The sequence below is a fragment of the Leucoraja erinacea genome, chromosome 4 (genome assembly GCF_028641065.1).
Source record: "Leucoraja erinacea ecotype New England chromosome 4, Leri_hhj_1, whole genome shotgun sequence".
NCBI lineage: Eukaryota > Metazoa > Chordata > Chondrichthyes > Rajiformes > Rajidae > Leucoraja > Leucoraja erinaceus.
In genome coordinates this window covers 17,139,240-17,155,339 of record NC_073380.1, presented here as the reverse complement: position 1 = coordinate 17,155,339, position 16,100 = coordinate 17,139,240, and the positions used below count along the sequence as shown (strand labels likewise).

Here is a 16,100-nt window from a genome sequence, read left to right as displayed (position 1 = left end):
TACTGAAATGGATTAGAAAAGGCCCACGTTCCGCTCCGTTGCGTACTACACGTCAGCCCATTGCATTTAGAAGGAGTGGTCTATCTTGCTCCGTTATAGGATCTTCGGTCTATATGCTCTGTGACTCACCCTCCACAGCTCCCCTGAGAATTCCAAAACACCATGAATCTGAGAGAAGAAATTCCTAGACTATGCTCCCCTATCATTATATCATATTGTTGTAATGCCAATCGACCCAATGTTGCCTTGCGTTATATGTAATTATGCATAATAAAATAGACTATCCAGCTTTAAATGGAGAAAAATATGTTTAAAACAGATTCACTGAATCAGTACTGTAATAAACTGACCAACATGCACCAAATCAGCAGCGCATGCCGGAAAACAGCTTACCTCATTAGAGTGAGTTCTGTTCTGGTGCTTTGCCCGATCGGATGCATTAGAGAACGCTTTGTTACAGCCCTCATGCTCACAGACGTACGGTTTTTCTCCAGTGTGAGACCGCAGGTGTGTTTTCAAGTTTTCTAGTCTGGAGTAGGCCTTTGCACAGCCTTCAAACTATACAAAACAAATTAGCTGCACATTACTTGCAATTATTTAACTCTCTTAATGTTACCGATGGAAGAAGGAAATATAACTATTCATTTACCATACATTGAATTATTGAATTCTGGGTTTGGCCATGAAGAAGATGCAGTACCAATAACCTAACAATTATTTCTAATAAGAACATTACATGTGCACTTTAAATAATAACTTGTTTGTTTTTGTTTATGTCACTAGGCTATAGAATGTTGCATTTTTGCAGAGGTCAAGCAGATCCCATGGAAGAACCTACTTGTTTCATTTTTCTGTGTAGAATTCACTTGTGATAGATGGGAGCCAGGATGATTAAGAATGCCTGCTTCGTGATCATGTTATTGTACCATACCTGGAACAGCTCCAAAATTTGTGTGCCTCATCCATTTACTATGTGGAACGATCTATTGAAGCAGGGTTCACTGCAGTGATCACTGGGAATGAATGTACTGTGCAGTCAAAATGATGCTTTGACAGTTTGGACATCTTGTTTAGCAAACCTTTACTGGGATTCTTTGTGAATGGTGCAAGCCAACATTTTCCCCAATTGGGGCATTTATCTTTACTGTCCAGTCGGGACATATGATATGAGAAATAGAACATGCACTAATCAAGTATCTCTTAGCTCCATTTGATGCAAAGGAGATTTCGTTAAGTTTAGTTTAGAGATACAGCATGGAAACAAGCCCTTCGGCCCACCGAGTCCACCCCGACCAGCACACTAACACTACCCTACACACACTAGGGACAATTTATACATTCACACCAAGCCAATTAACCTACAAACCTGTACGTCTTTGGAGTTTGAGAGGAAACCGAAGATCTCGGAGGTCCACGCAGGTCACAGGGAGAACGTACAAACTCTGTACAGACAGCACCCGTGGTCAAGATCGAACCCGGGTCTCTGGCACCATAAGGCAGTAGCTCTACCGCTGCACCACTGTGCTGCCCTGGTCTGGAGATGTTAATTTAGAAAATGGGTTTTCAGCCCTTTTTGGTGCATTAATTGGACATAACTTTACCCAAATGCCAAATCAAATGTCTTTAAAAATAGAAAGCACCGAATTAGGACATTGTCATTTTAAGAAATATTAAAGCATCACCTAAGGGATGCAGGAAGCAGCTGCTGTGCCACTTACTTGCTGATTCACTGGAAGTATGTCAGTAGTCTTAATATGCTGACATTTACATCAGTATGTAATGAATGGATGCTGAATATCTCAATGATGTCAGTGCATGAATGAAAAGTGACAGGGCAATTATATTGCATTCGGATGAATCATGACAAGAGGTGTTGAATCTGATTTCCTGATGCACGTTGTACTTTAATAGGAAAATAACACAAAGTAACCTTCAAAGCATTTACATAGCAAATGTTGGCATGATTTGCAAATGAGTAACATTTTTGAATGGCTATGTTTTACAGAGCGGGATAGAGATATACCTACAACGTGGCTGACAGTTGCTTTTAATCCTAAAATCTAGAGTAGGTCTTGGTTATAAATGAGCTGACATGGTGCTTATGACATGATGTATTAACAAAAAAACACTGTTGGCAAAGGAGCTTGTGAAAGCTGTGAGTGGCATAATGTACATAAGTGATTGAAGGTCTGCATTTCTCCACAGAGTAGTAGACTCATGAATGGTTCGGCCAAGTTTTGGAAAATGAAGAAGATTAGACAGTAGGCAATTCTTCTTATCCCAGAAAATGACATTTCAATGGAATATATTGTCTGCTTGTGCGGTGAATTGCAGATTTATTGTCTACTTTGGAACGAGAGTAAGCTGGCTACTTGCTGGGCAAGAAACAACTTAGAAAATGTTGCTCCCTGTCTAGTAAGGAATCTACTTACTGCTTGAGAAACTTTCCGGGACAGTCGTAACAAATTCCGCCCCACTTGGAACTCTTGTCAGTCCCAGTCAATGTGAGGGAAGTTAAAACCATTTGCTATTACAATGTTATTGTCCCTAACTTGTCAGATATTTCCCCACATATTGATCCTCTAATTCCCATTGACTATTGGGAGGCCTGTAATACCATCCCATCAAAGTGATTACACTGTCTTATTTCTACTTTCACCAAATGGTCTCGCTGGATGCACCTCTTGGAATATCCTTCCTAAGGTTTGTTTTGGGTACAATTACTGAATATATAACTATCCATCCCTATTCAATGATAGAATCAAGCTGGCTTACCTTATCGGGTAAAGCAAAGGGATCAATATTCATCTTTGGAGAACTATACTGGATCCAAAGTCAATGGAACTCAATTTTAATGTGGAGTATAACATGTGGGACAAATTGAATTCACCTAATTGCTGTCTACAGTCATTTCTCCATCATATCTCTAAAGTAATGGAAGGTGCCATGCACTTTGCTACCAGGCAGCGCATACTCATAAATAATCTCCTCGCTGATGCCCAGTTAGGGCCTCATCAAGGACACTCCATTCACAAAGATAGGCTGGAGTAACTCAGCGGGACTGGCAGCTACTCTGGAGAACATGTATAGATGACGTTTCAGGTCAGAAGCTGCCTGATCCACTAAGTTATTCAAGCATTTTGTGTCTATCTTTGGTATAAACCGACATGCTTTAAAGTGTGTTTTTTGTGTTTCTTTGTGTGTCTTGTGTGGGGGGTGGTGTGGGGGGGGCAAGGGGGAAACCGCTTTGGTCGCCTCCTCCATGGAGAGGTGACTTTTTCCAGGTTGCCTCCCCCGTGGCCTAACAACAAGGATCGGCGCGGCCTTTCCCGTAGACGCGCCCGGGGCTCCAGCGGCGGGCGCAGCGTGGACTCTTGGCGTGGAGCGGGCGAGCCCTCGCCAGGGCTCGCTGGAGCGCTCCATTTTGCTGGCCCGCGGCAGCCGGCAGCCTGAAGCCGCGGTCTGCAGGGCTCATGCTGGCGCGGCGTCCGCAGCCCAGGATCCCTCGTGGGGGACCCGGGAGAAGAAGAAGCTTCCGTCGCCGGCCCGCAGCCAACTTCTACCGCGGGCCCGGCGTGGACTTACCATCACCCCTAGAGGGGAACTTCAACCGCCGGCTCTGCGGTCTGCGGTGCTTCTGGCTGCAGCGTGAATTTTGAATCTTTGACCGCCGGCCTGCGGCCTACACCATCCTGAAGCCGCGGTCTCTGGTGGGGAAGAGCCGATCCTGGACTGACTCTGGACCTGACCACAGGGGGAAATGGAGGAGGACTGGCCAAATTTTGTGCCTTCCACCACAGTGATGAATGCTGTGGTGGATGTTTGTGTTAAATATTTATTGTGTATTGTGTGTTCTTTATCATTGTATCGCTGCTGACATATTCATTTCACTTGCACTTTATGTGACGAATAAACTCGTATTGTATTGTACATCTGCAGTTCCATTTTATTACACTCCATTCACAGATTTGTTCCGGCTTAGACAAAACAAGACGTGAAGATGATTTTGACAACGTACAGACAGCACCCATAGTCGGGATCGATCCCGGGTCTCTAGCGCTGCATTCGCTGTACGGCAGCAACTTTACCTTTACGTCACCGTGACCTTCCCTCAGTTGGTACAATTGAGCGTATTGAGGAAAGTTGTGAAATGATACGGTAAGATATAGATCAGTCAGAAAATTGGCAAGAGAAATGGCAGATAGAGTTTAATTCTGACAAATGTGAGGTGTTGCATTTTAGGAGGCCAAAGGAAGAGGAGAGTATACGTTAAAATGCAGTGTCCTGAGGAATATTCATGTACAGAGGGATCTTGGATTGCAAGTCCATACATCTTTGAAAGTGAATTAAGGAGGTTAAGTAAGTGTCGGGGCATGTTTGCCTTCATTGGTCAGGATATTAAGTATTAAAGTTGTAAAGTTGAGGAGCGTCTGAAGAAGGATCTCGACCTGAAACGTCACCCATTCCTTCTCTCCAGAGATGCTGCCTGTCCCGCTGAGTTACTCCAGCATTTTGTGCCTAAGTTGAGGGGCATGTTTGCCTTCATTGGTCAGGATGTTGTATCGTCATGTTGCAGTTGTGTAAGACTTTATTTGGGCCACATTTAGAGTATGGTGAGCAGTTCTAGTCTCTACACTATAGGAAGGATGTGGGGATTATGGAAAGGGTGAACAAATTATGAGAGGCATCGACAGGTAGATAATCAGGCTTTACCTTGCACTAAACATTATTCCCTTATCATGTATCTATACACCATAATGGCTTGATTGCAGTCCAAGCAACATGAGCCTCATACCGTTATTAAAGTTTAGTTTATTGTAATGTGTACCGATGTACAGTGAAAAGCTTTTGTTGCGTGCTATTCGGTCAGCAGAAAGACAATACATGATTACAATCGAGCCATTATAGTATATAGATACATGACAAGGGAATAACGTTTAGTGCAAGGTAAAGCCAGCGATCAGTCCAGTCAACGATGGTCCAAGGGTCAACAATCAGGTAGAGAGTAGTTCAGGTATGCTCTCTGGTTACGGTAGAATGATTCAGTTCCTGATAACTCCACTGTCACAGCTGCTTCTGTAATTCCCCTGCCACACACTGTTTTTATTTATTTCCAATTTATGAAAAATGTGGAATTCTCAGAACCCTTTTGTAACATGACGACTGCCTGCATTGCAACACTGACCATAATTCATAACAAATCAACTCATTTTGAAGAACATGGGATGCGTTAAATGCATGAATAATAAATAAATTCATTTTTTTATCTGCATAATTTTGGGAATAGCTCCACATTTTTGAAAATAATATTTTGTTGAGTTAATCTCTGTAATTTTCAGTTGTATTTAGTAAAATAGTTGTCTCTCATTTGTGCATTTGCACTACTGTGGAACCAATGTGGTATTAGCCACAAAGAAGAAAATGTGAGCAATCTTAATTCTCGGTCATGCCAGAATATACAAGGCACTCTATGATAAGTGGGAAACTTTACTGAAGGATTCAGCAATAACAGTCGATAGCATAATGTGGCGTATTTACTTAAAGTATTCCATTTGACAAGCTCCATGTCAATGCATAGATTTAAAAGTCTCTACAATGAGTAATGGCATTGGATTGGCAGCATTCACTCCAAGAGCTGCATTGCTAAGTAGTCAACAGACGACATCACCGTAGTGGACAGGATATCAAATAATGATAAGATGGAGTACAGGAAGGAGATTGAGAACCTCGTAACCTGGTGCCAAGACAACAACCTCTCCCTCAATGTCAGCAACACAAGGGAGTTTGTGATGACTTCAGGAAGTGAAGCAGTGCACACACCCCAGTATACTTTGATGGCACCAAAGTAGAGATGGCCATAAACTTCATTCTTAGGATTAAATATCACCAGCAATTTGTCCTGGACCAGCCACGTCGAAACAATGGCCAAGCAAGCACATTGACACCTCTACTTCCTTAGGAGGCTTAGGATGTTGGACATGTCCCCAAAAACCCTCACCAGTTTCTACAGATGCACCGTAGAAAGCATTTTATCAGAATGCATCACAGCATGTTTTGGGAACAGCTCCGGCAAGAAATTACAGAGAATTGTGCACGCAGCCCGACTATTAAGAAAAACCAACTTCCATTCTATAGACTCCATCTGGACTTCATGCTGCCTCAGCAAGGCCATCGGCATAATCATGGAGCAGTTTAACCCCAGCCTCTCCCTTTTCTCCCCTTTCCCAAATGAGATACACGAGCACACCTTCAGATTCAGGGGCAATTTCTACGAAGATGCAATCAGGCAACTGAACAGTCCTACCCTAATGGAGACCTTTGAACTATCTTTAATCAGACCTTATTGGACTTTATCTAGCACTAAATGTAGGTATGTTGCAAAACCTTCAGCGGCACTGCAGTTCTGTCATTGCCCGTGTGCTCGACTTTGGCGCCTTTGAGAGGGGGGGGCGGGTTTAAAACGCTGTTTTCTCTAGGCTATTGATATCGATGTTGTTCAGCCTGCTTAGTTGCTGACGAAAAATCGCTGTGACGGATCGCATGTAGGGGACAAGGCAAGGTAGGCTGTTTATTTTTACATTAAAAAGTGTTGCTTAACTTCCCTTTAATCAAAATTTTAAGTTGCGAGAAGGTGACTTGGAGCCCATCCGAACCAGCATTATTTTACATGCCGACATGGGCTTCAAATCCACCGCAACCGCAACGTTCCAAACCAGCGCGTTCCACAAAATCCCACTCGCAAGCTGATTTAAATGGCCATTAATTTACAGCAATTAAACACTAAATTCCTTCCATTTGGCCTATAAATTAATGACAATGAGATTTAAAAATCATGTTTTATTGTGAATTCTTGTGTGAACGTTATTTGGACACTTGGGCTATTTAAAAATGTAAATCTTTTCTTAAGAAATGGATAGATGTTTAGATCTAGTAATTGAATTTTGGAATTAGCTACAATTGGGTAACTAACTCATTATATGCTTTAATTTCAGGTCATCCAAGTAAGATTGTTTAATATTTGTTTCAGAATGCATCAATCTAGAATAACTGATTCTAATTTCTAATTTCTTTCAGTTCTCTTAATTTTTAATAAAGTTATGGCCATTTGACTGTCCTTGATCACAGCTTTTGTGGTAAGTCAATGGAAAAGCAATAGGGAACAAGATGCTAATTTCTGAGTGTGAAAATGGCCATAACTTATTTAATACTGAAGATATGAAAGTGAATTAGGTGTCAAATTAAATTTATTTTATGCTTGTGGGATAAATTGCAGACTTGCTTTATAAAATCTCAAAATTTTGTAACATTGCTACTAAATGTTATACCCTTTATCCTAGATCTGTACAATGTGGATGGCTTGATTGTAATCATGTTTAGTATTTTCTTTTACTGGATAGCAGGCAATTAAAAAGCTTATCACTATATATCAGTACATGTAACAATTGCAAACTAAACTAAATTAAACTGAGGTCTGACATTTTAGCCAGTAGCCACCTGATAAAACCAAAGTAAGAAATGGAAGCACAAAATTACTCATTATTCCTGGAATAAGTCAAGGAGAAAAATATACTGTTTTGCTGTGTTGGATAGACTTGAAAAAAGCGCTTAACCAGATAGAATGCAACAGTGAAAATAGACATTAGAATATACAATGGTGAGAATCACTTTTATCAGTGATAGGACAGTGGCCTTTGGAGAATAATGACAAAGGCAAAAACTCCATGAACAAACTCACAGTGCACTTGTGCGGCTTCTCCCCAGTATGTCGCCTCATATGTACCACAAGCATGTACTGGGCTTTGAATGGCTTCTGTTCTCGAGAGCAGTCCAGCCACCGGCACACAAACTCTTTCTTCTCTCCGTGGATGTGGTCATTGTTAATGTGCTGATTAGAGAATAAACAGGCAGAATATCAGTGAACATCTTGACACCTTGTCTGCAAATAAGTGTTTTGACTTCGTACAACGTGTTCTGTGAGTAGCAAAACTTATCAAGCTGAAGAAGGGCCCGGAAATGTCACCTATCCATGTTTTCCAGTGATGCTACCTGACCCGTTGAGTTACTCCAACACTTTGTGTCCCTTTTTGCAAATCAGCATCTGCAGTTCCTTGTGTCTCTATCAATTTATTTCAACTTTACAAAATTCTGATTCTTGGATGATCATCTTTACTTCAGTGCAAAAGGATGTCCTCCAAGTTTCTCAGTTCTGTTCATTGTAACTTTGATTGAAAATAAACAGAACTGACATTAATGATCATACCAGCCCTTTTCTCAGGATCGGTACTGAAGTCTCTGAAAATCCACCCTGTCATTGTTTTGCAAATATTGCAAGTAAATATCCACCGTCTTACAACCTATCCATATTATTACATCATTTAATTCATTATTTTTAAACATCACTCATTTATTTTTTAGTTTAATTGAGAGATACAGCGCGGAAACAGGCCCTATGGCCCACCAAATCTGTACCGGCCAGCGATCCCCATGCATTAACAATACCCTACACACACTAGGGACAATTTACATTTATACCAAGCCAATTAACCTACAAACCTGTACATCTTTAGAATGTGGGGGGAGAATGTACAAACTCCATCACACAGCTTCTGTAGTCATGATCAAACCAGGTCCCTGGCACTGGAAGGCAGCAATTCTAGCACTGCGCCACCACGCTATGGATACTTTCAAGAGAGAGCCAGATAGGGCTCTTGAAGATGGCGGAGTCAGAAGATATAGGGAGAAGGCAGGAACGGGGTACTGATTGGGACTGATCAGCCATGATCACATTGAATGGTGGTGCTGACTCGAAGGGCCCAAATGGCCTACTGCTGCACCTATTGTCTATGCCGTCCCATGTTTTTTTTTTTGCACTGTTGGAACTCACCCTTGATTTCAAATCAAAATAATAGCAGCTAAGTCCCATTCCAGATTCTTAAAACAAAAAATCTAAGGTAGCTCTCCTTTACTGAGGGAGTGTTGCATTGTCAGAAGTGCAATTAAACAGAGGGCCCAACTTTCCTCTCAGAAAGATGCAAAAGATTCTATGGTACTATTTTAAAGAAGAGGAGAGGAGAGGTAACTGGCCAGTCCTTATCCTGCAGTGAACCTTGCAAAATCAAGTATTCTGGTCATTAACTGGTTGTTTATAGGAACTAATTTTGTGTAAACCAGCTGCCATGTCTCCTTTAATTTGACACACAATCCTTTCCCTGGATAGAAAACATAGAAAATAGGTGCAGGAGTAGGCCATTCGACCCTTCGAGATCTGAAACATTTTGGGATCTTAATCTAATTGAAATTCTAATCTCAATCAAAATATAAGACACATCAAGATTCAAGAGTGTTTAATTGTGATATATACCAGGAATTGAATAACAAAGCTATTAGCTGCTGCAATAACATGACAATAAAATATACAACAATTAATAATCAGTAATACTAGATAGCAAGACCACAATAATCTTTCCTTCTTTGTAAACTCACTGGTCAAACACTTTTCATTGAGAAGTGATGAAGACAATTCTTTGGGGTTTAGACTCAATTCCTGAGTATAAAAGCTCGCGGGTCATGTGGTAGCACTATAAAACTTAGGTGAAGCCACATTTGGATTATTTTGTGCTCCATTACTGTTCTGGTCATCACATTACAAAAAGGATAGTGGTGGTTTTGGAGAAGGTTCACAAGGAGGTTGTCAGTGTTAAAGATTATTCGCAACAAGGAAAGGTTGGGCAAACTTGGATTGTTTATCAAGCATTAGAGGCTGAAGGGCACCCTGATAGAGGTATGCAAAATTATGTGAGACAGGAGAGTCAGAGTCTATTTCCCAGGGTAGAAATGTCAAATGCTTGAGGCCACAGATTTAAGGTAAGAGGGAGAGAATTGAAAAGTTTACAAGGCAAGTTTTTTTTACACAGAGGATGGTAGGTGCTTGGAACATGCTGCCAGGGGAGATGATGAAAGCAGATATGATAGCTATGTTTAAGAAGTACTTGAACAGGGACATGAATAGCCAGGGATTAGAGCGACACATACCATGTGGGATTAGTTTAATTTAGCATGCTGGTCAGTGTAGACGGTGCGATGAAGGGCATCGCATGTTGCTATGTTGCATTGTTCTATGTTCTGTCTATGGGAGTGTGAAGATATAATTTAAGGCGTAAAGAATTCTGCCTTAATACCATGAAAATCTGTCAGGATGCTCACTCCTTCTAAATGTGAATCAGTTGCTTCAGGGGTTTATTATTGAAACACTGGTTGGGAAAATATAACAACATTGCGAAAAGGAAGTGAAGCTTGCAGTGCTATAAGTGTACCAGAAGAGGGCTCATCAGTTTCACTTTTGTGTTAAACCTGGATTTTATGCCTGATTTTCTCAGCAGTTCTGTTTGGAAAGGCAGGAAGTCTTCAGCATAGAAGTCAGTCTGTTTCAGGACTCCTGTATAAATGTGCTCGTCTTGCATTTAATGACCACTTTGCAGCTGCACTCCACTGGAAAACTCCCCATGAAATCCAGTGGTGGGGCAGGAGTTTGCTGCAGTTGGCCAGCATTCATGCAATGAGATCTGACTTGGATCCTGCACTAAGTTAGACCAGGTGAAGGACCCCACATGCCCATTCATTTGCTTGTAGGTTGTAGGGATCTGGGCAAGACAAAAACATTCAAATTATTGAACGGAACTGTGGTACAGCATTAGACTTGCGCCAGAGACCCGGGTTCAATCCTGACCACAGGTGGTGTCTATGTGGAGTTTGTACCGTCTTCTTCCCGTGACCTCCGGGGGTTTTCTCCAGGTTAATTGGCTTGGTTTAATTGTAAATTGTCCCTAGTGTGTGTACTGGTCGGTGCAGACTCGGTTGGCCGAAGGGCCTGTTTCCGTGCTGTAACTCCAAACTAAACTAAACTATTTCTGTGTCATTCAATGCTTTTTGATAGTTATAGTTGATTTTTGAAACAAATAATCTTAAAAATGTCAAATAACTAGAAAAATCTTGATAGATTTAACTATCATCAAAGAAGGGACAGAGCCTTGTTAAAAGTTAAAGACGCATCAATCAGGTCAAGTCGTTATCACAAGCACAAGTACATTGATGCATAGGGTGCAGTAAAAATCTTGTTTGCAGCAACATGACAAGCTCATAGACTCAAACACACAAAATATAAATTTACACACGTTATATAGACTATAAAGGGGCTGTCCCACTTGGGCGACCTAATTGGCGAGTTTAGTAGAGTTTAGGAGAGTTTTAAAAAACGTCATGTAGAAGACCTCGTTCGACTATGTAGAAGACTTGCTTCGACTAGCTACGAATAACTTCGGAAATATTGGACACCGAATAGTGGAGAGTGAAGACGACCTCCTTCGATCTCCTTCGACCTCCCTTCGACTATGATGAAGACTATCTACGACTACCTTTGATTACCTTTGACTACCCTCGATTACCTACGGCTAACATGCCGACCTACTACGACTAAACCTACGAGCAAAAAAAGTATCGATTTTTTCCAAGGCGACCTTTTTTTACATGTTGAAAAATACGCCGCGACCTAGCTGAGGCCTCGAGTACACGGGTACTACTCTCGAGCATGAAGGAGAGTTACAAAGACCTCCTACGACCTCGTGTCAACCATGCTGCGAGTATGAGAAGAGGGCAAACTGGCCAGAACTCACGGATTAGGTGGCCCAAGTGGGACAGCCCCTTTAATTGCACACAATATCTTTTATGCAAACAAAAAAATCGAGACAAAAGCAACCCAAAGGAGTTCTGAGGGTAGGGCTTATTCCGGCCCACATACTTGAATTGTGCTATTCAAGGTCCTGCCCCATTCAGGGCCAAGTAAAGTAGCTCCAAGTCCCCTGGCACAGATGAGATTATCTTTCTGAATCCAGCAAGGGAGTCTCTGATGGAATGGGTAACAAGGACAATGAGTGCAGGCATTTTAGGAAAATCTAGACCAAAGCATTTTTTGGATCTGCATATTCATGAGCTTCTAAATTCTTGCCATATTTCCCCATAGCGCATGTGTACTTCACTTTAACAAAGAGGTGCCAGGTGCTGGAGGATTTAGAAATGCTGTCAGGCAAAGCAATTTTAAACAATGGATTAAGTGTTGTTAGGTGCTGTCAATACCACGCTCATCCTGACCTGCTCCATGGTAAACAGATGTCATTCTTTATGAAGGATGCTTCTCTTATCACTTTTGGTCTAAAGAATTATCTGTGGACATTCTTCCACACACTGTCGGATATTCAGCAATTTCATGGCCATGTAGTTAGTACGGGGGGGGAGGGGGGGGAACAGGCCCTTCGCACCAACGGTCAACCACCCAATCACACTCATCTCACATTCATCCCACACTTCATTCTCCGCACATTCTCACAGACTTTTCTCAACATTCTACCATCAATCCACACTTGGGGACAATTTACAGTGGCCATTTAACCAAACTATCTGCGCATCTTTGGTTAGGATATCCAAGCACAGACTGAAACCAGTGTGGTTAAAAAGCTTCAGCTTTATTCTTCTAAAGCCAGAGCCCAATTTCTTTCTCAACATCTGCTGCTGTAATATGTTGGTGACTATACTGCAAAAACAGTGGAACAACACACAAACAAATAAGAAAACAACCTGTTTAAGAAGAAACTGCAGATGCTGGAAAATTAAAAAGGCACACAAAAATGCTGGAGAAACTCAGCGGGTGCAGCAGCATCTATGGAGCGAAGGAGATAGGCAACGTTTCGGGCCGAAACCCTTCTTCAAAACAACCTGATGCCAATTTAATAATTTACACCATATATGATTACTCGCCTTTTGCCAGTTCCAAAAATCGATAGACAAACAAGTATGTGCACCTCTCTCGGAGTCTGCAACAAGAGTCTCCCTCACTCACAGAAACCTTATTTCAGAATCCTTCCAAGCTGCCTCTGCTGTGATGCGTCGCACATATCACTCTGCAGCTTAGTTCAGCACCATCGAGCCGTGGGGAATCTTCTATTTTTATTAATAAAACGTTTGCATTCATAGACGGAAGAGGCATTTGCCTGCATTGCAAGGTTCCCCTCAGCACATTTATTTGTAGCACTCTTGTCTTTAGACATTTCCTTGTAAGTGCTCTTTGCTCAAGGAAGCATCTGTCAGTGTGCACTGCTTTTCACCAGGTTCCTCTGCCTCATTGATGGCCTCTGTCATCATTGCAGTCAGGCCTTACCAGCCTGCCTGAGGAGTTGGAAGGGTATTGTTTGTTTGTGGTGACACACATTAAAGGACACGTGTGAAATGTGGGGTTCATATGATCCATAAGTAGTAGGAGCAGAATTAGGCCATTCAGCCAATCAAAACTACTCTGCCATTCAATCATGGCTGATCTATCTCTCCCTCCAACCCCATTCTCCTGCCTTCTCCCCATAACCCCTGACATCTGTACTAATCAAGCATCTTTCTATCTCTGCCTTAAATATATCCACAGACTTGGCCTCCACAGCCTTCTGTGGCGAAGACTTCCACAGATTCACCACCCTCTGACTAAAGAAAGTTATATTTCACATCAAGTTTGTTGTCATATGCAAGTGGAGACATGAACAGTGGATTTCTTACTTGCAGCAGCATCACTTGCACATGGACTCAAACAAAGTGGAAAAAGACTCAGTCGACATACAGCAAAAAAACAAAGTACTCGAGTAACTTAACTTGTCGGGCAGCATGTGTGAGGGAATGGATAGTTCTTCAGGTCGGGGCACTTCTTCACTTGGCCAAGACCTTACTGTTGACAGTCTCGACTTCTCCATTCATACCCGCTACAATCTCAACCCTCCAATCGTACAGCCCTCCACTCCTTCAGTGCCAATCCCAATAATATCATCAAATCTACTGACATGGGAGGTGCAATTGTGGATGGATCAATACCGTACTGAGGTCAGGCGACAACTCTCGGACACCTACCACCCTTTGACCATGACCCCACTGACGAACACCAGACCACCATCTTCCAAACCATCATACGTCTGAAGAAGGGCCTCGACTGAAACATTATCTGTCCATTCCCTCCACAGATGTTTCCTGACCAGCTGAATTCCTCCCACTCTTTGTACTTTGCTTAAGATTCCAGTATCCACAGTTTTCAGTCAACATAGACTCAGGCAAGTGGATGCAAACGGTTCTATTGCACTTTGTAAAACAGTTTGTGTCATATTCTCTAATACCCAGGCCAACATTCCTCTCTTCATTCCCTGTGCCAAATTTAGTTAAATGACCGTTCAAACTCCTTTGTATTATGTGGGAGCACTCACGTTAGATCGCCAGTATTGCTTACAAGAATGCTGACACATTTTAGATGTTTTGTTAGTCATGAAAAGCTTTGAAAGATCTGAAGTGCCGCAAATGCAATATTTTCAGTCCTCTGGAGCTCATCACTGGCATCACAAAGTGAACAATAAACAACATCAAAAAAACAATTGGATGGAGAGCCTTTAAGATTGGGGAATACAGTTGAATGTGGAGCATTGGGTAGGACCTCTTGACCTCTAGGGAGAGAAGGGCATTGAGAAGGGTCTGACCCTATTTTAAAGGTATTACAGTCATGTATCAAAATCTCAGCCCAGGGCATACATGTGCTGAGGGTATCTGTAGTGGCACAGATCAGACAGCACAGAAACAGGTCCTTCAGCCAACTAAGTCCAAAGCAAACATCAAATATCCATCTGCATTGATCTCTCTTTCCAGCATCTGGCCTGCAGTCTTGTTCGTTAAATATATTTACAAAATCATTTGAAGCATTGGTTCAGTTCACCAATCCTCAGATGAGACTTACCAACTTAAATAAAGTGCTCAAGAATTGCAGGGCATCATCGAGAAAAAAACCCCGCTATTTCTGAAAACTGAGATAATTTATGAGAAACAGGCAAAATAAAATATCTCAGAAGTTCTACGCCAGAATAACAATAGTTGTTGTTAAAATTAAAGAATGGTTTGGAGGATTCATATCACCATAAGTGATATGAATCTGCCATCATTTTACTGACGTATGTGCATAGAATGCATGAGCAGTAGTGAGCTGGATTAGATTTGTTCTGCTTTTCATGACCAGAACATATTTTGGTAATATTCCACATTGTCAGACAGATACTAATGTTGCAGCTGTACTTTGCAGCTACTAATGGAGCACAGATCTTGAGTACAACACTGGGATGTTGTTTGGTCTTTTAATCTTTGCTGTGTCTGATGCACTCAACAATTACTTGATATCACATGAATTGAAACTGAAGAAGGGGCCGAAGAAGGGTCCTGACTTATAGAAACTTACAAAATTCTTAAGGGGTTGGACAGGCTAGATGGAGGAAGATTACTCCCAATGTTGGGGAAGTCCAGAACTAGGGGTCACAGTTTAAGGATAAGAGGGAAGTCTTTTAGGACCGAGATGAGAAAATCATTTTTTACACAGAGTGGTGAATCTGTGGAATTCTCTGCCACTGAAGGTAGTTGAGGCCAGTGCATTGGCTATATTTAAGAGGGAGTTAGATGTGGCCCTTGTGGCTAAAGGGATCAGGGGGTATGGAGAGAAGGCAGGTACAGGATACGGAGTTGGATGATCAGCCATGATCATATCGAATGGCGGTGCAGGCTCGGAGGGCCGAATGGCCTACTCGTGCACCTATTTTCTATGTTTCTATGTGTCTATGACTTGAAACAACACCTATCCATGTCCTCCAGAAATGCTGCCTGACCCATTGAGTTACCCCAACACTTTGTGACCTTTGAATTGAATCGAATTGGCTTTTGTGATGGTAGAGATTTCAGGAGGAGGTCTGGATGCATCATCTATTTGGCCCTTCTGGCTGAACATGGTTGCCTTTGTCTTCAGTTCTCATATGTGTCTTAGCATTGTTGAGAATGGGGACATTCTGGAACCTCCTTCTTCAGTTAGCTGTTTGCTTGTCCACCACCTTTCCTGACTAATTGTGGCAGAACCATAGTGTGTTGATCTGGCCCGTTGGTTGGAATATAATTTAGTTATGTCTATTGCTATTTTTTCCTGTTTGCATGCAATAAGTTTTGTATTGCCCATCACACTTATTAAACCAGGGTTGATAGTAATGGTAGAGTGA

General features: G+C 41.9%; 1 protein-coding gene across 4 annotated transcripts in view; it reads right to left on the bottom strand.

Annotated features, from left to right (window-relative positions):
• The window catches only part of LOC129696187 (transcriptional activator GLI3-like), a 360,260-nt gene that overhangs the window by 18,687 nt on the left and 325,473 nt on the right, over window positions 1-16,100 (bottom strand). For all 4 annotated transcript variants that reach the window (XM_055633815.1, XM_055633813.1, XM_055633812.1 and 1 more), the window contains 2 exons: window positions 7,736-7,885; window positions 394-558 (listed from right to left, as the gene is read on the bottom strand). In XM_055633815.1, the coding sequence (XP_055489790.1) occupies window positions 394-558; window positions 7,736-7,885 (315 nt within the window). The remainder of the gene's footprint in view (window positions 1-393; window positions 559-7,735; window positions 7,886-16,100) is intronic.